The 23,556-nt window shown below is 63.8% G+C and overlaps 2 protein-coding genes across 3 annotated transcripts; both read left to right on the top strand.

The window, feature by feature from the left end:
• Positions 1–6,377: 6,377 nt before the first annotated feature.
• On the top strand, positions 6,378–10,476 carry CB1H4orf48 (chromosome B1 C4orf48 homolog). Of its 2 annotated transcripts, none has more exons than XM_045056955.1 (4): positions 6,378–7,548; positions 8,844–9,003; positions 9,191–9,279; positions 9,923–10,334. In XM_045056955.1, exons 1-4 carry the CDS (start codon positions 7,050–7,052, stop codon positions 9,952–9,954), a joined length of 780 nt encoding a protein of 259 aa, XP_044912890.1. In that variant the 5' UTR covers positions 6,378–7,049; the 3' UTR covers positions 9,955–10,334. The 2 variants fall into 2 exon arrangements, with proteins under 2 accessions (XP_044912890.1, XP_011280241.2); XM_011281939.3 differs by lacking the exons at positions 6,378–7,548; positions 9,923–10,334 and adding exons at positions 8,079–8,232; positions 10,362–10,476.
• A 5,993-nt stretch (positions 10,477–16,469) lies between these two features.
• Positions 16,470–23,326, top strand: NAT8L (N-acetyltransferase 8 like). The gene is made up of 3 exons (XM_019829851.3): positions 16,470–16,925; positions 18,275–18,439; positions 20,970–23,326. Exons 1-3 carry the CDS (start codon positions 16,550–16,552, stop codon positions 21,335–21,337), a joined length of 909 nt encoding a protein of 302 aa, XP_019685410.2. The 5' UTR covers positions 16,470–16,549; the 3' UTR covers positions 21,338–23,326.
• The last annotated feature ends 230 nt before the right edge of the window (positions 23,327–23,556 follow it).

Genomic DNA, 23,556 nt, shown 5'->3' with positions numbered 1-23,556 from the left:
CAGGATGCCCATAATGCATATGCTGGTCTGCTTCACAGTGTCCCACACGTCCCTGGGTTATGTTCACTTTTCTTTTTCCATCTGTTCCTCCGGTTCAATCATTCTGGTGTGGTTTTTTTTTTTAATAACTTTAAACACATTTATTTATTTTGAGAGAGAGAGAGGGGGAGACAGAGTGAGCACAAGTTGGAGAGGAACAGAGAGAGGGAGGGAGAGAATCCCAAGCAGGCTCTGCTGTCAGCACAGAGCCCAACACAGGGCTCAGTCTCAGGAACTGTGAGATCGCGACCCGAGCTGAAATCAAGAGCCGGATGCTTAACTGCCTGAGCTGCCCGTGTGCCCCTCTTGATATTTCATTCTGTTCCCACATAGTTTTCTTGGCTTTTTCCGCATCCTCCTTCAGTTCTTTGAATGTCTTTAAAGACAATTGTTTTTTTAATTTTTTAACATTTATTCATTTTTGAGAGACGGACAGAGCACAAGTGGGAGAGGGGCGGAGAAAGAGGGAGACACAGAATCGGAAGCACGCTCCAGGCTCCGAGCTGTCAGCACAGACGGGGCTCGAACTCACTAACTGTGAGATCATGACTTGAGCCGAAGTCAGACACTTCGACGGAGCCACCCAGGTGCCCCAAGATGTTTCTTTAAAAACAAATTTTTTTCAAAGAGAGAAAGAGAGCAAGGAGGAGGGGGGCGGAGAGAAAGGGGACACAGAATCTGAAGTAGGTTCTAGGCTCCAAGCAGCCAGCACAGGGCCTGATGTGGGGCTCGAACTCACGAACCGTGAGCTCATGACCTGAGCCGAAGTCGGGCGCTCAACCGACTGAGCCACCCAGGCGCCCCTAAGGACAACTGTTTTAATGTCTTTAGTAGTCATTAGGTCTTTTTCAGGGACAGCTTCTGTTGAATTTTTTTTTTATATACCTTTGAATGGGATGCTTTCCTGTTTCTTTGTCTGCCCTGTGATTGATTTTTTGTTGAAAACGGGACATTCGAATATAATAATGTGGCAACTCTGAAAATCAGATGTTCCTCCTTCCCCAGGGTTTGCTGTTTGTGGTATTGTTTTATTATTACTTTTTTTTTTTTTTAATTGCTGTCGGCTGTCTCTGGGCTGAGGATCAGCCGGAGGCATTACTGAAGGTCCTCTCAGGTCAGTTCTGAGCCTTCCCAGCACTTGCACGATCACTTTCCGATTTTCCCCTCACTAGCACTTGTTTTTGAACACCCTCGCCTTCGATCCCGGCTCCCAGAGGGAGGAAAAAAGATCAAGTGAGTAGGAGAAAGAGGGCCCCACCCCTCCAATCCGCTGGAAGGCGGTTCAGCGGGATGGGAAGGGTCTTGCAATGATGGGGGAGGTGCAGCGACAATGACCACCCACCTCTGTGCCTGCACCCGTGTGATCAAAAGCAGTCATCAAAACACAGATCCCCAGAGGGCACAGGATAGGGTCCCTTTTGCCCACCCTGGCTCCCGCACGCTGTAGGCCAGCTGCTCCAGAAACCCACGCACAGCTGTGTGCTGTGGGGCTGGGTAGCAGCTCCTGTGCTACCCGTGAAAGTGGAAATTAATATAAATTAACCATCAGTTACCACACGTGAGATTCTAACCCCTGCCCCGCCCCAGGTGGGGAGCAGAGTTCTGGTGTTAATGCCGTGCCACCTGTCCCGCATCCTCCAACCTGTTTGTTCTTAATTCTGGGCATTTTCTTGATCTTTCAGCTCACTAATATTCTTTTTTTTTTTTTTTAACGTTTATTTATTTTTGAGAGACAGAGAACGAGCACGGGAGGGACAGAGAAAGGGAGACACAGAATCCGAAGCAGGCTCCAGGTTTTGAGCAGTCAGCACAGAGCCCGATGGGGGGCTCAAACCCATAAACCGCGAGATCATGACCTGAGCTGAAGTCGGACGCTTAACCGACTGAGCCCCCCAGACTCCCGTCAGTTCACTACTATGCTTCTCAGCTGTGTTCAATATGCAGCCAAGATTGCTAACTGGGTTTTGAGGATTGCACTTTTAAGCTCTAGAATTCTTTTTTTTTTTTTTAATTTTTATTTTTGGGACAGAGAGAGACAGAGCATGAACGGGGGAGGGGCAGAGAGAGAGGGAGACACAGAATCGGAAACAGGCTCCAGGCTCCGAGCCATCAGCCCAGAGCCTGACGCGGGGCTCGAACTCACGGACCGCGAGATCGTGACCTGGCTGAAGTCGGACGCTTAACCGACTGCGCCACCCAGGCGCCCCAAGCTCTAGAATTCTTATTTGGTTCTTTTTCAAATTGTATTTATCACCTTTTCTGTTCCCTGTTTCCTGATATACTCAAGGTTTCTTCCTTCCTCCCTCCCTTCCTTCCACCCTTTCTTCCTTCCTTCCGCATAGCTACTTTAAAACCTGTGTCTGATAATTTTTGTATTTCTGATCATTTGTGGTCAGTTTCTCTTCCCCCCACTCATGGTGGGTGCTCCCTTGTGCACGCCTAGTTTGCTTTAACCATGTACCTCATTGCCCTTGAAAAATTGTTGGTTGGGTCGAAGGATGAAGAAACCTTCTCCCTGGGGTCATTCGAATTAACTGCTGCCAGTTGCCATGAGTAGCTAGTCCAAAACCATTTTAAAAGAATTTCATGGCCCGCATTTTCTTAGCATGTTAATTGGTAGAAGTGTTGGTTGTCAATTCCACACCCGACGGGTGTCACAGCCTCTCAGGGGAGGGTCTTCTCTGCCCTCCCCCTCCACACCAAGAGAGCTCACTCCCAGGCCTGGGGGCATGGAAAGGCAGGGCTTACTTTTGGCCTCCCTTTTCTGCTTGTGTGTATGCGTCAGACCCCAGCGCTCAGCCAGCTAACCTTTGGGGCCACAAAGCCCACCTCTGTTCTCCCAGCCCTGCCCAGCTCTCACAGCCTCAGCTGACCTCACCCGACGTGGCTAAGGCCAAACCCTGGTCCTCGGCACCCGGGACTCAAGCCTCCAGTCTCCCCCAGGCCGTATCTGACGCCCTCGTTGTCTCCTCCGGTTCTCTCACGTCCCCGGGCATCTGTGACTCCTGTGGCTCCATCTCCAACTTGGTCGTTCCTTCTGGAAGGTGAATGCAGGGGTGGGTGACGGGAGAGGGCGTCCTGACTGCTGGAGATTGGGGATGGTGGACCTGTGGGTGCCTCTGCTCTGGAAGGAGGAGAGGGTCCCTGAGACACGGTAGCAGGCGGAGCCCAAGGAGAGCACAAAGCCGCCGGCCCCGTCTCTCTGATGTTCCCCAGGGCCCAGACCCTCACCCGGGTCACAAGGTGGTGGCGGCCACAGAGACAAGGAGCCGCCGAGGGCTCCGGGTGTTGGGGTGGGTGGCCTCAAAGGATTCTTTCCCCGGGGCACCTGGCTGGCTCAGGGTGCTCTCGGGGTCAGGAGTCCAAGCCCCGTGTGGGGAGGAGAGATTACTTAAAAAACAAAACGTGGTCCCAGAGCTTCCTGGTGTCACTGTAGAGGCCACACTTGTGCTGACCACTTCCACATTCAATCTCCAACCCGACGGGGCCAGGCGGGGGAGAGCCGGGTTCTGGCGAGAATGCCCCGCTTCCCCCCAGCACTCTCCCAGCACCCCTTCACTCCCTCATCTGTCAAGGGGGTGCCTCCGTATGTATCCAGTCACCCAGCAAGCTCGGGCTTCCCTACATCTGCCCCCAGCGGCCTCCTGACGACGTGCCCCTTGGTCCTAGCTCCTGTCAGCCCTGAGAAAAGCCTGCTCTGTGCCCGCCAGGCCGCTTCCTGTCCCCGGGCCGGCCCGGCCCGGGCCCCGCACTCCGGTCCCCACGCACACGTGCCTTCCGAAGGCCCTCAGTTCTAGACTCTGCAGACACCGCCCCGCCCCCCGCCCCGCAGCCCCGCGGACATCCGGCCAAGTGCTGCCCCGGCTCTTCGGCTCTTCGGCAGGGTTCTCCCGCCAGTGTAGGCAGTGTAGCGCCGGCAGCGTCCCGCGCCTCTGCCCTGCGCCCTGACGGCCCCCAAAGTCTCCGGGAACGGCCAGATATCCCTGAGGGCAAAGTTCCTCCCCTCCCCCCAGGAACTCTGGGCCCAATGAGCAATCAACATGTTTAATAAAGTACATAGAGTGTCAGAAGGTGAGAATTGTAAGGACAATAAAAAATGTAGGACAGCGTAGGCTGGGGAGGGTGGGGGTGTTATGGACGGAAGGTTTGTATCCCCCAAATCTATGTCGTGGAGCCCTAACCCCCAGTGTGGCTGCATTTGGGGGGTGCTTTATGGAAAAACATTCAGGTTAAACTAAGTCCTGGAGGTGGGGCCCTAATCTTGCAGGGTTAGTGTCCTTATAAGAGACACCACCGCAGTGAGGAATGACCTCACCCCTGTCAGACCCGCTTGCATTAAAAAGACAAGAAGCAAACAGTGTTGGTGAGCACGTGGAGAAAAGGGGGCCTCCCTGCACTGTCGGTGGGAGTGCCAATTGGTGCAGCTGCTGTGGAAAACGGTGTGGAGCCTCCTCAAAAACTTAAAAACAGAACTATCCCATGATCCAGCAATCCTACTACTGGGTTTTTATCTGAAAAAAAAAAAAAAAAAGAAAGAAAAGAAAAGAAAAGAAAAGAAAAAGAAAACACTAATTTGAAAAGACATCTGCCTCCCCATATTCATAGCTTCTCCGCCACATAAGGACTTGGTCCCTGAGGTAAGATGGCTCTGGGAGGGCTGTGAGCGGACAGGGGACAGTGTCTGATGGTGATTTAAAACGGCCCTTCTAGGGGGCGCCAGGGTGGCTCAGTTGGTTAAGGGTCTGACTCTTGGTTTTGGCTCCGATCAGGATCTCACAGGTTTCGTGAATTGGAGCACAGAGCTTGCTTGGGATTCTCTCTCTTCCTCTCTCTTCTGCCCCTCCCCTGCTCAAGCTATCTCTGTCTCTCTCAAAAGTAAACAAACAAAACTTAAAAACATTTAAAACGGTCCTTCTGTCACAGCAGTGGTATTTCCAACAGAACAGCCCAGGTGCCCCTACAGATAAATGGGGAAGCGGAAGGTGGCCTATCCATACAGCGGAGTATCCCTCACCTTAAAGGGAAGGACCTCCTGCCACCTGCCACCACACGGATGAACCTTGAGGACACTATGCTCAGTGAAATAAGCCAGTCACAAAGGGACAAACACTGTATGAGTCCACTTCTTTGAGGCCCCTAGAGCAGTCAGAGTCACAGTGACAAGTAGGATGGTGGGTGCGGGGGGTTGGGAATTAGTGTCTAATGGGGACGGTGTCAGTTTGGGAAGATGGGGACATCCTGGAGATGGAGGGCGGGGACGGCTGCACAACAGTGTGAACGTACTTAATGCCATTGAACTGGACACTTAAAAATGGTGAAAATGGTATATTTTATGTTACTGCATGTATGTATGCGTTACTGCAATGTAAAAAGGAAGGTACAGGGGTGGCCTGGGTGGCTCAGGTCATGATCTCGTGGTTGGTGAGACGCAGCCCTGGTGTCCGGCTCCGCACTGACAGCCCGGAGCCTGCTTGGGATTCTCTCTCCCTCCCTCTCCGCCCCTCCCCCACTCGCGGGCGAGCTCTCTCTCTCTCTTAAAATAAATAAACTTTAAAAAAATAAAGAAAGTAGAAGAAAAAGTCCTTCTGGCTGTTAGGGAGACTGGACCACAAGGGGGCGCAACAGGAAGACAGCGCGGTGAGTCAAGAGTCCGGAGGGGCGGCGGCCAGGGGCAGGGCCAGCGGCCATGGGATGGGGAGAGGGAGTCTGGGTGCTCTGAGAGTGGGGCAGACACAACTTCTAGAAGGATTGCTGCAGGTTTGGTCCGAGCATCTGCAGGGACGGTCTGCCCGGACCTGAGACAGGGAAGGCCGGAGCATTTTATCTTGGGGTGGGGGTGGGGCAGCACACGGAGGGGTGAAATCAGGAGGTCAGTTTAGGACCTGCTGACATCGAGAAGTCAGCTGTCCACGTGGTGGCCTTCAGGAGGCGGCTGGACGTGGGATCCGAGGCTGCATGGCTGGTCTTCACAGCCGCAATCGGAGGCAGTCACAGAGGACGGGACCCTCAGGAGGGACATGAAGTGGGGGGTAAAGGTCTGCCCAGCCGCGCCCTGAGGGTGCAGACGGAGGTGGAGCGCCGAGGGGAAGGGGACTGCGGGGGCTGCTGGTGGTCACGTGGGGGGGGGACTGAGGACCGTCCCCAGATTCCGCAGGTGGGTCAAGGCAGCGAGGATTCAGACAGGGCAGGAGTGGGCTCGAGAGAAAGAAGAGGTGCGGCGGAGGTGGGGTGGGGGCTCGCGACTCGCGAGGTTTGTTTCGTTTGGATAGAAAATAAATCACAGCCTGTTCGCTGAAGAGAAGGCTCCAGTTGAGAGGGAACATCCGGTGCCCTGAGGAGGGGCAGGGGGAGGCGGAGGGGGAAGCAGACTGTGGCGAGGGGACATCTCTGCTGGGGGGATGCAGAGAGACAGAGCACGTGTGGCCTCGGCACTCTAGACCCTGGCAGCCCCGAGGGCCGCCCGAGGTTCCATCCGCGACATCCCGCTGCCCCCTCGGGCGGCGCGGTCCCGCCGCTAGGGGGCGCACGGCCGCGGCAGGGGGTCTAGACCCCGGAGGGTCGGGTGGGAAGGTGCGATGAAGTGAGCCCAAAGGAGAGGATCCCGGGGCGCCGGCGAAGGGGGGGTAGGTACGCGATGATGGATCCGCGGTGTTGGAGGGACGCTGGGGACGCTGCGCACCGGCACCCGCTCCCCGCTGAGCAGAACGCGCTCGACAAGCCTGCAGCGGTGAGGGGAAGAACGTGGTTCCAAGAGCACCGCTGCCCGAGGTCCAGCCGGAGCCTTGCTTCTGGGTGGGCTAGTTCCCCCTCCGCGCGTGGACGCGGCCCTGTGCCTGTGCGCGGACGGGGGACCCGCGCAGGTCACAAGCTTGGGACCCATAGGTAGAAAAAGCCAATGCCGTGTGGCGTCGGCGCGCAGGTCTCAACCGAGTGGCCCCGCAAGAAGGCTCAGCCTTCTGTGCTCCGTCCGCGACCGGGACGTGGGGCTCCCGGCCAAGAAGGGCGCGGAAATGCGCACGTCCGGGAACGCGGCCCGCAGTCCCCCAGCCCCAGAGCCCCAGACGGGGAGCCCCGCCCGGCGTCCGCCCGACGGGGAAGAGGAGAGGGTGGCGGTCACGAGCACGGGCCCCTCCCCTGGGTCAGGAAGCCCGCGTCCGGCCGGGGCCACAGCTGACCCCAGGCCCGGCGGAGGGGGTGGAGGGCGTGCAGGCTCGGGAAGGCGGCCCGGCGCTGCCCCGAACAGCGTGAGCCGCTGGGCTCTCTGGCACTCACGCGGCCGGGACGTGGACCTGGGGCGCCTTCCCCGGAGGTGCTGGGCCTTGGAGGCAGCGAGCAGACGCCAAGTGGAGCCCATCCTTCCCAGAGGGAACAGCTCCGCCCGGCGAGGACCTGAAGCCCGCGCGCATCGGGCACCTACTAGGGGGGGCCAAGCGAGGTTCTTTACTTCCAACAACCCTGCGCTTCCACGAGGGAGAAAAGGGCACAGAGAAGCCAAGCTACCCCTCCGAGGTCACACAGCCGGGGACGGTGGTTGGACCTGGAGGCTGGGAAAGGCGGGCGGAAGGGGAGTGGCAAGTAGCTGTCCGTGCACCGAAGGTGGAGAGGAAGGACCTGGCGGGCCGGCGGGCTTCTTTCCTGGCCGGGAGGGTCGGGGGCCAGGCTGGGCCGAGTGAAGACCTGGGAGCGTGGATTCCCCACCGCCTCACGGCCTGGCTCGCTCCTGGCCCTGATCTCCCCGGGGCAATCCAACCCGACCGGACCCTACCGACCGGCGGGGAGCCTCCCCAGCTCCTAGAGTGCATAGAGCCCCACCCTCAGGATCGGCCCCAGGAACACCCCGAGACCCCGCACCGCTGGAAGCAAATTTCCCGCTTCCTCAGCTTGGTTCCCGCCGGCAGTGGCTCTGGAGGTTCTGCCCAGATGCCGCCTCCTCCCGGCAGCCCTCCCGACTCCAACGCCTGCGAGCCTGATGCGGGCTGCAAGCGCAGCTCCTGCCAGGGCTGAGAACTCGGAGTCTTGGACCTTCCGCGGTCCCTTTAAACTGGTGGTTCGCGCAGTCCCGGGGTTCCCATGACAACGACGGCGGAAGGGGGACCCGGGCGGGGTCTGGTCGGAGCGCCTGCGCGGTACGCGCCCGACGCGGCACGTCTTCCCGAGTCGCCCGCGCTGCTGTCGCGGGGTCCCTGAACCGCGGTGAGGGCGGGGTGGGGCGTTCGCGGGCCCGGGGGGCGGGTCGCGGGCTCGGGGTGCAGAGGTGGGGGGTGGTCTTGGGACCTAGCTGAGAGCGGGGTGGGAGGGGTTCGCGAGCCCGGGAAGGGACGGGGCGGGGGGTCCATGAACAGGGGTGAGGGCGGGGTGGGACGGGTTCGGAGGCCCGGGGATGGGGTGTCGAAGTGTGAGGGGTTCACGGGCCCGGGGCGGGGGTAGGATGGGGAGGTCCATAAACTGGGGTGAGGGCAGGGTGGGAGGGGTTCGCGGGCCCGGGGTGGGCGGGGTGGGGGGGGTCCATGAACTGGGGTGAGGGCGCGGTGGGTGGGGTCCATGAGCCCCGGTGAGAGCCGGATGGGAGGGGTTCGCGAGCCCGGGAGGGGACGAAGCGGGGGTTCCATGAACCGGTGTGAGGGCGGGGTGGGGGGGTGTCCATGAGCCCGGGTGAGGGCGGGGTGGGAGAGGTTCGCGGGCCCGGGGTGGGCGGGGTGGGAGTCCGTGAACCCCGGTGAGGGCGGGCTGGGAGGGGTCGCGGGCGCGGGGGGCGTCGCCCAGGTGGGTGAACGGGTCGGGCTGACCCCTGTGCCTTGCTGCAGGGCGGCCCCGGCTCCCTGCGCTCGGCCATGGCCCCCCAGCCTCCGTGCAGGCTCCCGAGGTCGCTGCCGCCGTGGCTGCTGCTGCTGCTGTTGAGTGTGGCGCTGCTGGGCTCCCAGGCCCGAGCCGAGCCCGCCGCTGGGAGCGCCGTCCCCGCGCAGAGTACGTGCGTCGCGGAGGGTCCCCGCGGGGCCGTGACTCCACCCGGGTGTGCGGGAGCGCCGTGCCTCCCCATTGTTCCCGGCGCCCCTGCCGCGGTCCGGCGCTCGGGCCACCCCTTGGGTGGGAGGCGCACGGGTGGGACCGGGCTAGGGTCACGTTCTCGCCGCCCTGATGCTCATCTCCGTAGGCCGCCCGTGCGTGGACTGCCACGCGTTCGAGTTCATGCAGCGCGCCCTGCAGGATCTTCGGAAGACGGCCTACAGCCTGGACTCGAGGGTGAGCCTCCCTGGCCAGGAGGGGGCCTGGCCTGGCCCGAGCACTGGCTCAGGGTGCTGCCTGAGGGCGGGGACGGGGGTGGGGGTGGGGTAGGACCTCCCGCAGCGCCCGCGATCTTCCCGCCCTCGTCTGACACACTGTTTCCGGCCTCAGTGAGGGAGGGTGCCTCTCCTCTCCCAGGCCTCTCGGCCTTATTCCCTGTGAGCCCCACCGGGCACCGCCAGCCTCAGTTCAGCATTCCCTAGGCGGGGCAGTGAGACCCAGTGGGGAGGGGAAACTGGGGCAGGGAGTCAGAAAGGGCTTGCTTGGTGGGGGAGGGTTGGGCAGAGCAGTCTCGTCTGGGAGGCTCCTCACTCCCCAGCCTCACCTGGGGAGGGACGAGTGTGCACACAGGGTCCCAGGGCACAGGGATCACCCTCCCAAATCTGGAATGAACACAGCCTCCCCACATTCTCCCATGTCCTCGCTGTCCCTCGATCTGGCGGGGGGCGGGGGGGGGGATAGTTTTAGGACAGAGATAGGTACTCCTCTGGGGAAAGGGGAGAGTGTCCAAGAGTGGAAAGAAGGGGAGACCCCACTCTGATCCCCTTTTCTGGGCAGCCCCCCCAGGGTTCCCCAGATTGAAGCCTAGACTGCCCCCCAGGGCCTGAGGATCCAGAATCTCCTAGAGTCTGAGGCCAGGCTCCTGAGAGCAGCAGCCCCCAGCCCATCCTGGGCCGGTGCTGGGGGCAGCCTGGGAAGGGGCATGTGCACAGAAGGAGAGCGGGTGAGAAGTAGTCCAGGCGTGGGATCGGCGTGTGCAGGGCCCAGGGCAGGACTGCGGTGCTGGCAGAAACCACAGAGTCTCCTTCCCTCCTGGAAGAGGGGAGTGGGGAGGAGAGGAGGCCCACCCAGTAGCAGAGGGTCTGACAATCAGTGGTGGGGAGGCGGCGTGGGGGGGGGTGGCTCTGAGGTCTGGGGAGCTGGTGGAGAGGGTACCGTCTGTGGGTTTTTGGGGGGAAACGGGCAGAGTGCCCACGCGAGCTGGTGGGGGGCAGCAGTCGTACAAGTGCCCTCCCTCACCGCCCCTTGTTGCTTTGCAGACGGAGACCCTCCTGCTGCAGGCCGAGCGCCGGGCCCTGTGTGCCTGCTGGCCTGCTGGGCGCTGAGGATCCTCAGACACCACTGTCCCCTCATCAATAAATGCCCAGCCCAGCACGCCGTGTCCTGTCTCCCTGTTCTGGCCACCACAGCCCACCTGCATCGCCCCCCGCGTCCCTGGGTGGGCTCCTCTGTGGGTCTTGGGCCCCCAGCTGTCCCATTTGGGCTGAGGCCCACTGGGCACCTGCTGCACACCAGCGCCAGTGCCAAGCAGATGGGCATGCGTGGCCACACACGTGGACCTGGACCCACAGGCACCGTGGCCACTGCCAGTCCGCCTTCAGAGACCTGCTTCCTTGCCTGCCTGCCCTTGTTTTGAGGCCAGGAGAGCACAGAAGTTGGCCCGGTCCCCTGGAACAGCTGCCCCGGTGCTGAGCCCCCAAGGGCTCCCCTGCACTGTCCTGGGGATGGCTCTGGTGGGAGCTCCGTGGAGGCCCAGCTCGTGGACCCCCACGGAGCCTAGCCAGCCGTGGCCTCCGGGAGAGGGAGGGCAGCCCCCCTCCCCGGGAAGGCTCCTCTGGGAAGGGAGGGCCGGCATGGTCCCCACGGTCTCCACCCAGCCTGCTGGACCCCTCCCATAGCCTGAGCCCAGCTCCCGGGCACCAGAGGATTGGAGTCCGGATAGGAGTGTTGTGCCTGTGGGTGACGGGCCCGTAGTCACCCACCCATGAATAGTGCCAGGCAGGAGGCCAGGTGTGTTGGCAGCTGTGGTGGGCAGGTGAGTGGGGGTTTCTGGTCCGGTCGGCTCCCAGAGAGGGGCTCCCAACTCTCCACCCCCAGCTTGTCCCTGTCAGGGTTCGTGCACACACTTTCGCTCAGACCCTCCCTCTGGGCCTCTGAGCTCCTCAAGGCGGTGCTCCCACCCTGTGGCCTGTTCCGCCCTCAGTGCTTTTCCGCCTGCAGGTGCCTGGCCTGCAGGTGAGCACGCAGGTGTCTGGACCACGGTGAGCAAACCAGAGTCCTACCTTGGTCGCGGTGGGAGGTTGAGGTAACCGCCTTAGCAGCGACGGTGTCTCTAAAGCAGGCCAGGGAAAGACAAAGGGGTGCCGAAGCCATCTGAAGCTTCGGCCGGCTCTCGATTCTGGAAATGAGCGAGGTACAAGGGGGTGGGGGGGGCATAGCATCAGAATTCTACTGTCCTGGGGCCCCAGGATGGAGCAGAGGGGTGGCTGAGGCAGGTGCCTCTTCCCCCGGGGCCCGCCCAGAGGGTGCTGGCGTTCCGTTGGCTGGCTTCGGTGGGGATGCACCCTGTGTTCTCTGCTTGGGCGGTCAGATGTAGCAAATACAGATCTGGGACCGGCGGGTACTTTTCAGTATAGAAAGTACAAGTGCTTCTAGTGTAAGTATTCTTTAAGTAGAAGCGCGTCGTCCTGTGCAATATTTCGGACATATTTATACTACAAGTTATTCATATGTCCAAAATTTAAATTTAACTGGGCATCCTGTATTTTGTGGGCAGCCACAAGCCCTGGCACAAATTGGGGTTTCTATTACTGTGAAAGATCAGGACGGCCAAGGGCTTGTCTCAGAAAGCCTCTCCTGGGAGCACCCTTGGGGAGGAAGTAGGGGCCCGAGCCCCGCAGGCAGGGCCTGGCGTGGCAGGTGGAGGGGCCGGGATGCTGCTGTGCCTGCCATGCTAGTCTTGGGGTATGTTCTGGACCCCTCAAGGTGACGGAGAGGTCCAGGGAGCAACTGGGTAGATGTCCCTGGGAAAGGGGCTGGGGAGAGAAGGTCAGGAACACAGGTGCTGGCCGAGACCCTGTGGCCCGGGGGCGGCCAGAGCAGAGGTGAGCGCCAAGAGGGAAGAGAGATGAGGGGCCCCAGAGGAGAGGGGGCAGCCACGAGGCAGGAAGAGCCCTGAGACAGGTGAGGGCTTTGGTTAGAAAGGAGGGGTCAACGTGTCACGTGCTGCTGAGGTCAAGCGAGGGCCGAGCCTGGTTCTGGACCACCAGAACAAACACCGGTCGTTGTCGACCTTGGTAAGAACAGGCTCACTTGTGGGTGGGGAAGGCCTGAATGGAGGTTTCGTGGCGGGGAGTGGAGGTGGGGAGAGTCGGCGGCACGGACAACTTGCAAGTTTAGTCTTGGAGGCTAACAGCCGTCCCGGAGCTGGGACGTGGCTTTCCTGCGCATCTGAGGCAGAGTCCGTCAAGAGCACTTGCCACGACTGTGTGTAAACATGACTCTCCCCTAAGCAGTGAACTGGAAATGAAGTATCTCTACGACAGCTTTTGTGTTTTCTGGGCTTGATGTTGCCTCAGTGTCTCAGTGCTGTCTGCCGTCGTCACATCCTCACCTTCAAGTCACTCCTCTGCCCCTTGCCAGGCCCTTGCCCTCCTGCTCCCAGCCGGCTGGGCACTCCTACTGCCCGCTGCCTGCCCTGAAGGGGTAGAGCCCCTGGTTTAGAGCCCTGCCTCCTAGACCTCGCGTCATCCTCCGTGTTGCATGTCTTCAAGTATCTTCCTAGAAAGCACTGTGGTAAGCGAACTTTCTGAGCTGGCCCGTCTGAAGACAGCTTTTGCTTGCGTGTTCAATTCATGGCCCTTCCTACCTCAGGGCCTTTGCACAGGCTGTCACCACTCCATGGAGTTACCCACTTGGCCTCCTCCTTGACCTGTTCAGTCTTGAGTCCCTTACAGCACCTTCCTTTGGTTTGTTTGTCCCAGTGTCCCTCTCTTTCATTAGTTTATTTCCTGCCCCTCCCTCACTGGATTGGAAAGCCTCAGGAGAACAGGGCTTTGTTCTTTTCAGGGCCCAGTAGAGGGTGGGCACTCACTGAACCTGTGTGCAAGGGAAGGATGGGTGCTGGGGCATGAACTCGGGTGAGGAGCTTGAGCAGTTTGGGTCCACCTGCCTCCGGCTGCTGGCAACCGGTGCCTGTCGGGAGCTTTGTTCCCTCCCCACCCAGGCAGCTCTGGGGACTGAGGTCCACGCAGGGTGCTGGGCGGGCTTCACTCAGCACTCAGTCCCTTAGCTTGGGGCAATAATAATAATCACTATTGCGCCCCACCCCCTTTTCTCCTGGGGCAGCGCCCGTCAGTTGCACACGGACTTCCCGTCTTGTCTGGTTTTCTTCTTTTTTTCTTCCTACCCCCTGGTCTTTTGGTTCACTTCCCTGGAGACCCCTTGGCCTTCCTCCAGCACTCCCACCCACCTCTGTCGCTTCCCAGGCCCCTGTACCTCTGACTGCCAGCGAAGCTTCAGGCTCCGTCCCCACTTCTCCCCCCGCAGGGAGGGACCGGCTGGCCCTTGCCACATTCTCGGAGGACGTGGGTCTGCCCCCAGATGGACCCAAGGGTCCCTTCACCTGGGGTGAGGACTATTCTGCTAATGCACCATCCGGTGTTTGGCGCCCTCCCCCTGCAGCTTTTGGAGTCTGGGAGGGGTCCCGCCCCCCCCCCCCCCGCACGCCCCACCTCCTTTGGGCCCCTGCCTAGCTCTGACTGCAGTGTCCAGACCCAAGGGGCTCGGGGTGGGACTGCAGGTGGTCGGGGCAGCCTTGGCGTTGCGGGTGGGGAGGAGACTCCGGGCAGCAGCAGCCAGAGGGGTGCCCGGGAAAATGGGCGGGGAGAACAGACTGGCCCGACCTCGCCGACCCTTGATTTCTTTGTCTGTGAAATGGGTTCCTCATGCGGGCAGAGGGTGCACAGGGGGCACCCTCACGTCACCCGGGAGGAAACAGGCTCATTGGCGGGCCTGGGAGCACTCTGCAGCCTGTGCAGGCTTCCCTTTAAGGCCACCCCTACTCAGAGTGCTAAAGCCCAGGCCATGATGTCTCCAACACCTTCCAGGTGGCTGTCCCTGGGGTCCAGCTCTGCCCCTTGCAAGCTGAGTCTGGCTGCCTCCTCCCCACCTCGACCCAGCACTCTGCAGGGCCCTCTAGACCAGGAAGCAGCAGCACTAGGCTAGTCAAGCCATTATGGTCCCCGTTGGGGGGGGGGTGGCTTTCAAGGACTTGGGCCACCAGGAGGGAGGAGCCTCTGCAGATGCAGAGCTGAGGGGCCACCAGAATCAGGCTGAGTGGAAGTCCAGGTCCTTTTCTCCATTGGCTCTTGGGGGCCAGGGGAGGGGTAGCCTCAAGCCCAGGGTCTGGGGGTGAGGTGGGTTGGGTGGTAGCCAGCAAAGGCTGTGGCCCTACAGGGGTTGGGCCACTCTGCACCGAGGAACCTCTTCACACCAAGTCTGGGATCAGAGGTCAGGGATCAGGGCACTGCCCAGGAGCTCCTGGACCCTGGACCCGGTCCTCCCTCCTCCTGGCCCTATCACAGCACAACAGTGTCCCCCAAATCCCTGATACGGTGTTCAAGACTCAAGTCCCAAGCTCCACCACCCCTTCCTCTGAAGCCGCATCAGCTGCCCCTCTCCATTCCTTGTTTTTCCCACCTGGACCCCTTGCTGATGGTGTCGGCTTTGCAACACTTCTGCCATCCACCTGGGCAACCTCAGGACACCCTGGAGCCTGGTCCCCCAGTGGCTGGTCCGAGCTTCCGGCAGCACTCAGGCAGCACACGGAGGGATTTCTGAGTGGATCCGTGTGCTCCTGTGAGAGGCTCCATGACTCCACTTTCCTCTCCTGGAGGACAACCGCCAGACAAATCCTGGCATCTGGGAAACATGATGTGAGCTGGCTTCCCGTTTGCCCCCTCCCGCCACGCCACGGCCCTCGCATTGGCGATCCTGGCCTCGGACCAGTTCAGCTCCTGGGTGCAGGGTCCTCCCCACTCTGCCGGGGTCCCTTGGCGTGACGCTGGCGAGGGCTAGTCCCCTTCCCTGCCTCTAGGTGGTCGTAGCGGCCTCGCTGGGCCCCAACGCAGGTCGAGGGTCCTTAGGCCTGGTGCCCTAGGTCTCGACTCCAACCCTGAGGGTGCGGTAAACTCAGCTCTAGGCTGCCCTGCGGGGTCACCGCGGGGAACGCGGGGCGACGCGGGAAAGGACGCGGGGAAGGGGAGCACAGTAGCAGGGGGGCTGGGTTCAAAAAGAGTTAGAGGGGGGATCTGGGACTACCTGTCCCGCACCCTCACCCTCACCAACCATCACACCCCCGGCCCGCAGCGTCGGCAGGCAGGTAGAGCTCGCGGGGACCGGGGAGACTCAGCAAGAACCACCCCCCCACCCCCCCGCCCCGCACCTGCACCGAGATCTTGGAGCGCATGCGCGGGCCGAGGAGGGCGGGGGGCCGGGCCGGGAGGGGTCCTGCGGGCCCAGCGCCCCCCGTGCCCGCTGCGGGAATTCGGTGTCGGAGCAGAAGGTTGCTGAGCTGCGCCCGGACGCGAGGGGCTGCGAGCGACCTGGGCATCAGCGCCTGCTCCGACCGCGCACCCGCGCGTCCAGCCCGTGTGGCCCCGGGCGCGGGTTCCCAGGGGCGCCAGGCCCGGGAAGCCGCGGCTCCGGTCCTCAGGGCCCCGGCCGGGCGTCGCATTCAGACAAAGGGGCAGGAGATGGAGATGGTTCCGTGACTGAGCCCGGCGGCCGAAGAGGAGGAGGACGCGGCGCTGCGGGCTCCAACGGCCCGGCCCCAGGACCCGACGCTCCCAGGCTCGCGCGGAGGGGTGGCGGCGCGGAGGTGCCGGGGCCGGGCGGGAGGAGCCCCGCCAGGAGCCCCGAGGAGCGCCCCCTCCGGGCCGGGAACCCCGGCCGCGCGCTCGCTCGTCCCCGGCCACCTCGCGGGGCTCGGCCGCTCCGTCGTGCCCCGGGCTGCCCCGCGCCGCCCCCGCCCAGGCGCACTCCCGCCGGCCGCCCGCACCGGCCGCGGCGCAGCGCCCAAGTGTGCCATCGGGCGGGCGCGGAGGCGGTGTCTGCTCCCACCCCCGAGATCACATGGTGACCCTCGGCAGCCAATGCAGTGGACGCTAGGACCCTGCGGGACCCCGGGCGCCGCGACTGCACCGGCGCCGCTGCATTATAAATACTTCTCCAAAATGCGGCGCAGCTCCCTGCGCGCGCCCCGGCCGCCCGCCGCCTCCGCCCCGCGCCCCTGAGCCTCCGCCGCCGCCGCCGCCGCCGCCGCCGCCACCGCCGCCGCCGCCGCCGCCGCCGCCGGTCCGAGGGCGCCGCGCCCTTGCCCTGGGCCCGGGCTGTGCCCGCCCGCAGCCCGGCCCGCGTCCCCGCGCTGCGCCGCCCGGCCGGGTGCATGCATTGTGGGCCTCCCGATATGGTCTGCGAGACGAAGATCGTGGCCGCCGAGGACCATGAGGCGCTGCCGGGGGCCAAGAAGGACGCGCTGCTCGCCGCCGCCGGCGCCATGTGGCCCCCGCTGCCCGCCGCGCCCGGGCCGGCCGCCGCGCCCGCCGCGCCCCCTCCCGCGCCCGGCCCCCAGCCCCGCGGCGGCGCGGGGGGCGCGGGGCCGCCGGGGGGGCGCGGCGTGTACATCCGCGAGTTCCGCGCGGCCGAGCAGGAGGCGGCGCGCCGCATCTTCTACGACGGCATCATGGAGCGCATCCCCAACACGGCCTTCCGCGGCCTGCGGCAGCACCCGCGCACGCAGCTGCTCTACGCCCTGCTGGCCGGTCAGTGCGCGGGGGACCCCGCCGCGCTCCGCCTGCCGCAGTCCGCGCCCGCCCGCCCCCCTCACCCCCGGGGACAGACGCACAGGACCCCCCGAGCCCCGCTCGCCCCCACCGCGGGGCCCGGCCCCGGGAGGGAAGCCCACCCCTCGGGCCCCCTCATGCCCTCTCGCACGCGCACGGACGCGCACCCGCACGCCATCGGCTTTCTGCGGTGGCCTGGGGCGAGGTGGCCCCCGGCGGCGGCGGCGGCGGCGGCGGCGGCGGCGGCGGCGGCGTCCGGGCTCTTGGCCAAGGCGCGCCGGGTGGGGGCGTGGGAACGAGCGCCGGCAGAGGGTAGGGGGCCGCGGGCGGGGGGAGAGGGCGGGGGAGAGCCGGGGTCTCCACCTGCGTCCCCTCTCGGTCCGGCCCCGCCTCTCCGGTCCCGTCCGCGGTCATCCCGGGTGGGGGCGGGGTGGCGGCAGGTAGCGCCCGCTGCTGAGGCTCCGCGCCTGGCGCGTGTAACTATATATAATCCGCGGGGCGGGGGAGGCTGCCTCGGCGGCTCCAAGTGCTAATTTATGAGGGGAAGACAGCCAGCTCCCCCGGGTGCCGGGGGAGGGTGAGTACCGAGGAGGCAGAGCGAGGGGGCCGGGGGGGGGGGGTGGGGGAGGCAGCCCCCGCAGGGGCTTTGAGGCCTTTTCCATGGAGCCCCGGAGGGCGGTTGCCCCCATTTCACAGATGAGCTTGAGGCCGGGGGTGGTTGCTCTCCCAAGGTCACGCAGCAAAAGTGACTTTCACTGCAGGCGCGTCTGTCTCCTGGCAGCCTAGATGGGTCTGGAAACCATCTCGGGCTTCCCTCCCTCATCCCCCCACCCTCACCTCAGAACACTGTGGGGGGGGGGGCTGGCCCTGGGGCCCTCTGCCGGAAGGTGCCCCCTGCGACTCCCCGAGTTTACAAGGTGGGACAGCCTGTCCGAGCCTCGCTCCAGTGCGCAGGGGTGTGTGCACGGCCGCTGCCACATGGGGGCCACATGGGCGGTGGGCACGGGCCACGAGGAACCCCGCCTGGGGGGCTCTTCCTGCCAGCCATGGAAGGCGGCTGCCCAGAAGCCGCCGCTGTGCTCAGAGCGGTTAGAGATCCCGTGATGTCAGGTTACCGAACAGCGCGTCCTGACGGTGGGAAGTTTGCCGCGAGGGAAGAGAGGGAGAGGCGGGCCGGCCCACCCGTTGCTCCCGCGGAGAAGCGGCCGCGGCGCGCTGGGCGCGTGTGCCCGGCTGGCTTGTTTAGCAGGGAGCTGCCGGGGGTCTCTCCCCCAGCCCGGGGTCGCCCGCTCCGCCCGCTGCTCACCGGGGCCCCCCTCTCCCCGCAGTGCTGTGTTTTGCCCTGACCCGCTCGCTGCTGCTGACGTGCCTGGTGCCGGCGGGGCTGCTGGGCCTGCGTTACTACTACAGCCGGAAGGTGGTCCTCGCCTACCTGGACTGCGCTCTGCACACGGACATGGCCGACATCGAGCAGTACTACATGAAGCCCCCCGGTGAGTCGCGTGTCTCCGGCCCCTTCCTCGCCCCTCCCACCGCCCCTCCTTCCGTTAGGGCCACCCTCACGCCGCCAGCCGCCCCGGGGACTGGCCTGGGGGGACAGACCGGGCCTGGGCTGGCGCACCCGGGGCCCTGAGTCTTCTGAGTGAGGGCTCTGGCGGGGGGGTTGGGGGTGCAGAGGGCCGGCAAGGGCTGGGGGAGGCAGAGCTAGGTCCTTGGTGCCGAAGCAAGGCCCCCCAGCGTCTGCACAGACCCCAGGCCTCTGTCCTGCGGCCCGTGGGGGCGGGTGCGTGTGTCCTGAGCCGGCCCTGGGCAGCGCTGCCTTCCGGATGCCCTTTCCCCGGTGCCTGCTGCTCAGAGCGGGTGGCTCTTTCTCACGTCTCCTCGGGCCCCTCTGCTGTGCTTTGCTGGATCTTGGGCTGGCCTGGAGCGGCCAGGGCCCTGGCGGAGGGGGACCTCATGGTGGCGAGAAGGCTCTTCGTGGGGTCGCTGAGGGCTGTGAGCCCCTGCAAGAGCAGGGGTTTTCAGTCTTGCCCCCACTGCTGGTTTCTGGGCCAGTTAGTGAGGCAGAGGGTCTTGCCCCAGCCCCTGGGCTTCTGTAGAAGGAGGGCCTGGGTCTGGTCTAGAAGGGTCTGCAGCCCTTGGGGGCTGTCCTCTGTCCTCCGGGCTGATCCTGAGGCAGGCTGGGTCCTGGGAGGCAGGGCCACATGTTTTTCTCCATGTCCTGAGCTAGCTGGAGGAGGGAGCCTGCGTCTCAGCCCTCTGGGGTGTCGGGGTCTCCCAGGTGACAGAGGGTTCCTGGGCCGAGGAGAGGGGACCGTGTGGCCCGAACGGTTGGGTTGGTGAGCTCTAGGGAGGAGCCGCGGGTCACGGGGACAAGAGCAGCAAGGCTTCCGGAGCCAGGGTGCCCCACCTTGGCACCACCAGCCCCTGGCCCACCAGCCCCAGCCTGTGGTGCCCTGTCCTGCCCTGTCCCCACCCCCATTCCCAGCCCTTCGGCACCTTCGGTTTTCCTGGCCCCTTTCCTCAGCTTGAACTCAGCATCTTCTCGGCCTCCGCGGAGTCCCAGCTTCTGCAGAAGGGCAAAGCCCACCTAGCTGGTGCCGAGGCCCAGGCTGCAGGAGCACATCGGGACTCGGGCTGGGAGCTGGGAGGACCCTGCTGTCGGCCCTGCTCTTTCTGGGCCATGGTCTCCCTGGGTGTGAGTGCAGGGTGTGCCCTGCTCCCCCCGGAGACGTCCAGTAGGTTGCAGGAAGGGGCCCCGGGGGCAGGGAGGCTAGCCAAAGGGGCCGTGCGGCTCGGGGTACAGGGAGATTTGGTCTGGCCTGGGTGTGTGGGGGGAGCCAGAAACCCTGATGGTGGTCAGGGCGGGGGGGCCCTCGGCCGTTCCTGAGCTCTGGCTACAGGCCAGGTGTCAGTATGGCAGGGAAGGAGACGGGAGACCCTGTGGCCAAGCTGAGGGCTGATGGGGGCCTGCTGGCAGACAAGACAGTGGGGGACCCTTGGGGGTTGGGCAAAGGGGTGAGATCTCTGGGCAGGGTCAGGTGCAGAACCTTTCTGGGGGGAGAGTTTGGCCACTCGTGGGGATGGTTGGTGGAAGACCTGGCCACAGGCAGGGCACGTGCAGGTGGGGCTGCTCAGAGTGGACACCCCTGTCGGTCAGCCCCTGCCTCCTGTGGCGTCTGGGCTGGTGGTCAGCAGAGGTGACCAGGCGGGCTCTGTGGCCCGTGCTCTGCAGGCCTTCTCCTCCCGGTTGATTGTCTCTCCTCTTGCTTCTCCCCTCCTCCCCCTTTGGCCTTTGTCCTCCTCTTCCCGCCCTGTGTGGGGATGTGATTGGTCCAGGCCATGGGTGGGGACGGCTGGCCTGGCCACTGGGTCGCTGCCCAGGAGAGGCCAGGGTCAGTGGGGAGCGTGCAGTGGTGCCCACGTCCATCCATCCTGGTTTTCCACTTGGACCTTCTCCTGAGCCTACCGAGGATCTGCTTCTGTGTCCTGATCCAAGCAGGTCACGGGGCTCCCGGGCTCTGCAGCTCCCAGCCCAGGAGAGTGGAGGCCACAGAGCTGGCAGGGCCTGAGGCCTCTGAGACCTCCTGAGGCGCCCCAGGGGGGCATGGCTCCCAGAGGGGTCCCGCTGCCCTGGCCTGTCCCCCCAGACCCCCTGAGGTCCCCATTGTAGGGGTCCTTCCGGATGTACCCCCACGGCACCTGCCTCTCCCCAGCTGCCTGCTGTGGACACACGGCAGCCAGTGTGCAGAGTCCCAAGGGGCCGGGGGCCAGGGCAGGTCAGCTGCACCCGTGGCCTGTCCGTGGCCATCCGCCGCCATCCAGGAATTCGTTCTGGGGGTGGCCGGGCAGAGGAGGGCTGTGTTTGGCCGAGGCCTGCCCAGCTCTTGGTCTCTGGGGGAGGGACTCGGGCCCAGGGCCGCAGCGGGCAGCGGGCAGGCCGGGCCCGGCCCTTTCCACTCAGAGGGGGCTCTGGAGGGGCAGCCGTGTCACCCAGCAGCTCTGACTGCCCTGTCCCTGCAGGCTCCTGCTTCTGGGTGGCCGTGCTGGATGGCAACGTGGTGGGCATCGTGGCGGCGCGGGCCCACGAGGCAGACAACACGGTGGAGCTGCTGCGCATGTCCGTGGACTCGCGTTTCCGTGGCAAGGGCATCGCCAAGGCGCTGGGCCGCAAGGTGCTGGAGTTCGCTCTGGTGCACAACTACTCGGCGGTGGTGTTGGGCACGACGGCCGTCAAGGTGGCCGCACACAAGCTGTACGAGTCGCTGGGCTTCAGACACATGGGCTCGAGTGACCACTACGTGCTGCCCGGCATGACCCTGTCGCTGGCCGAGCGCCTCTTCTTCCAGGTCCGCTACCACCGCTACCGCCTGCAGCTGCGCGAGGAGTGACCGCGTCCCGCCTGCCCGCCCACCTGCCGCCCCGGCCGCCCCGTCCGCCTGTGCCCGCCTGCCCACCGCCCGGGCCCGCTTCCAGACGCTCACCTTGGCGTTCGTGTTGGGTTTTCCCTTTTCAACATCACGCGGTTCTCTGGCTGGTTCTCCGGGGCTGTGGGGCTGTTGCTCGTCTGTGACACTTTCGGGGCTAGGTTGTTCGCAGCCGCGGCCCCTTGCCCTCTCCGGCCTTCCGGGGCTGCACCCTGAAGAGTGACAGCATGGACCGCCACGCGTCCACACGGCTGCTTGGCCTGCTCGAGGGGCCTCTTCCCGCCCACCGCCATCAGGGCAGGCCCAGCCTGGCCCACCAAGCACAGGACCTCCTCGACGAGGCCCCCCCCACCCCTGCCCAGCAGACCCCTGGCCACCGGCCAGGCTATGGCTCAGCTGTCGGCTCCCGGGAGGCGTGGCCTGCTGGGCCGGCCGGCCGCTGCCCCACGGGGCACGGAGCTAGCCGCGGGTCCCGCTTTGCTCTGTGCATGCTGAGGACACGGCCTGGCTGCAGCATGCCGCATGCCCCACGGCCTCCCGCCCTGCTGCCCTGCTCAGACTGGGCCTAGACTGGTGAGCGCCCCCTGCCCGGCCTTTGAGCTAGCCACGGCAGCCCGCCTGCCCTGGGAGAGGGGGGCGTGCCTACCTCTCGCCACCCCTCGCTCCACCCAGCCCAGCTTTGCTTTGACATGGAGTCACATTTCTTTCCTTTTGGTCCCTGCCCCTCCCCTCCCCGCCCCAGCTTTGCTGACTGGCATCCTCACCCACGTGTGGTTCCCGTAGCAACCTGTCGCACAGCCTGGTCGGTCGGGGTCCTTCAGGAGAGCAGGGTGGGGAGGCAGTCACGTGGTCGCCTCTCCCCAGCGCCAGCTAGAGTACGGTGGCCTTCCCCAGACCTCCCCGAGGACCGCCCTGCCTCACGGCTGCTGGGTTCTGCCCTGTGAATCTTACTTTGCTCAGCCAGGCCGCTGCCAACACCACTGAGCCCACAGCTTCTCCCAGCCTGAAACCGACCTGTTTTTTAATAAGTTATTTAGACAGAATAGCACTCTGCATGACTTTAATTCTTGGGACAAAATGGTAGTTTATACCTTCACGCGCGCACACACACACACACACACACACACATACACACCTGTCTAGAATATGCACTACTTCTGGCCCAGTTTGGTGGGGGTGGGTGGCCGGGTGGGTGGAGGGTTTCAGATTTTGAAATCTGGAGGGAGAACCCTGACTTAGCATTCTTTCCCCCTAAAGAGCATTCCTGGTTTGTGGGGAGGTTCTGGGCTGCCCTGTCCAGCCTTGGCTCGTAGGACTGAACTCAGGATGGCAGCAGGTTTCCCCCCCCTCCCCCCCCCCCATGCCTTTGGGAGGAGCGAGCGCTGTCTGCCTTGGCTGGGGGGGGGGAGGGCGGTACCGGCGTGCCTGTGCCCCCCCTCCCCCCGCCTCTCCCTCTCAGGTGGGAGGTGGCTGTCAGGCGTGGGGTAGCCTGGACGGGGGAGGAAAGGGGCGGATGGCAGGGCCCACTTGTCCAGCTTGTGAGTCTGGACCCGGCCGCGGGGGCAGGAGGGGCATGAATACGGCCACCGAGGCCCCTCTACTTGGTGGGGTGAGGAGGGGGGTGGCAGGCACAGTGGGCCGCTGAGCTCGGTCCCGTGTGCGGGACACGGGGGGACGTTCTTAAAAAGGCACTCCGGAAATCAGCAGACGAGTAAAACAAGCCCAGTTTCCCGAGGGGCCTTTTGTGCCTCAGCAGTCGAGATATTTGCAGAACATTGTACAGACCCCACTGTCCCCTGTACATTTCTCCCCGGTGGCGTCCAGTCCCTGCTTGGGGATGGGAGTTTTGTAGACTGTACAGAAATCGGCACCCTATTTTCTTGCAGCTCTCAGATTTTGTTAATCTGGATTATACAGACAGACGTAAAGTGTTTTAGCAAAATGGAAAACAAACAGTTGTGCCTTTTTCCTCTTTTTGTTCGGATTGGTTTGGGCTTGGGGCGGCCTCAGTTGGCGTGGGGCGTGGCGGGGGCTGCGGCTGGGCTGAGGCCTGGCCGGGCAGGAAGGGCAGGTGGGGGCCGCGCGGGGTCAGCATGGTGGGTTGTGTCTTGTCAGTGGCAGCTTGGGGACGCTGCCAGCTTCCATTGATCCTGTGCCTTTGGAGCCTCTGGTCCCTGGTGTCG

Source organism: Felis catus, chromosome B1 (assembly GCF_018350175.1).
Source record: "Felis catus isolate Fca126 chromosome B1, F.catus_Fca126_mat1.0, whole genome shotgun sequence".
In the NCBI taxonomy this organism is placed as follows: Eukaryota; Metazoa; Chordata; class Mammalia; order Carnivora; family Felidae; genus Felis; species Felis catus.
Note: the sequence above shows the minus strand (reverse complement) of the source record. Positions and strands in the feature narration are given on the sequence as shown.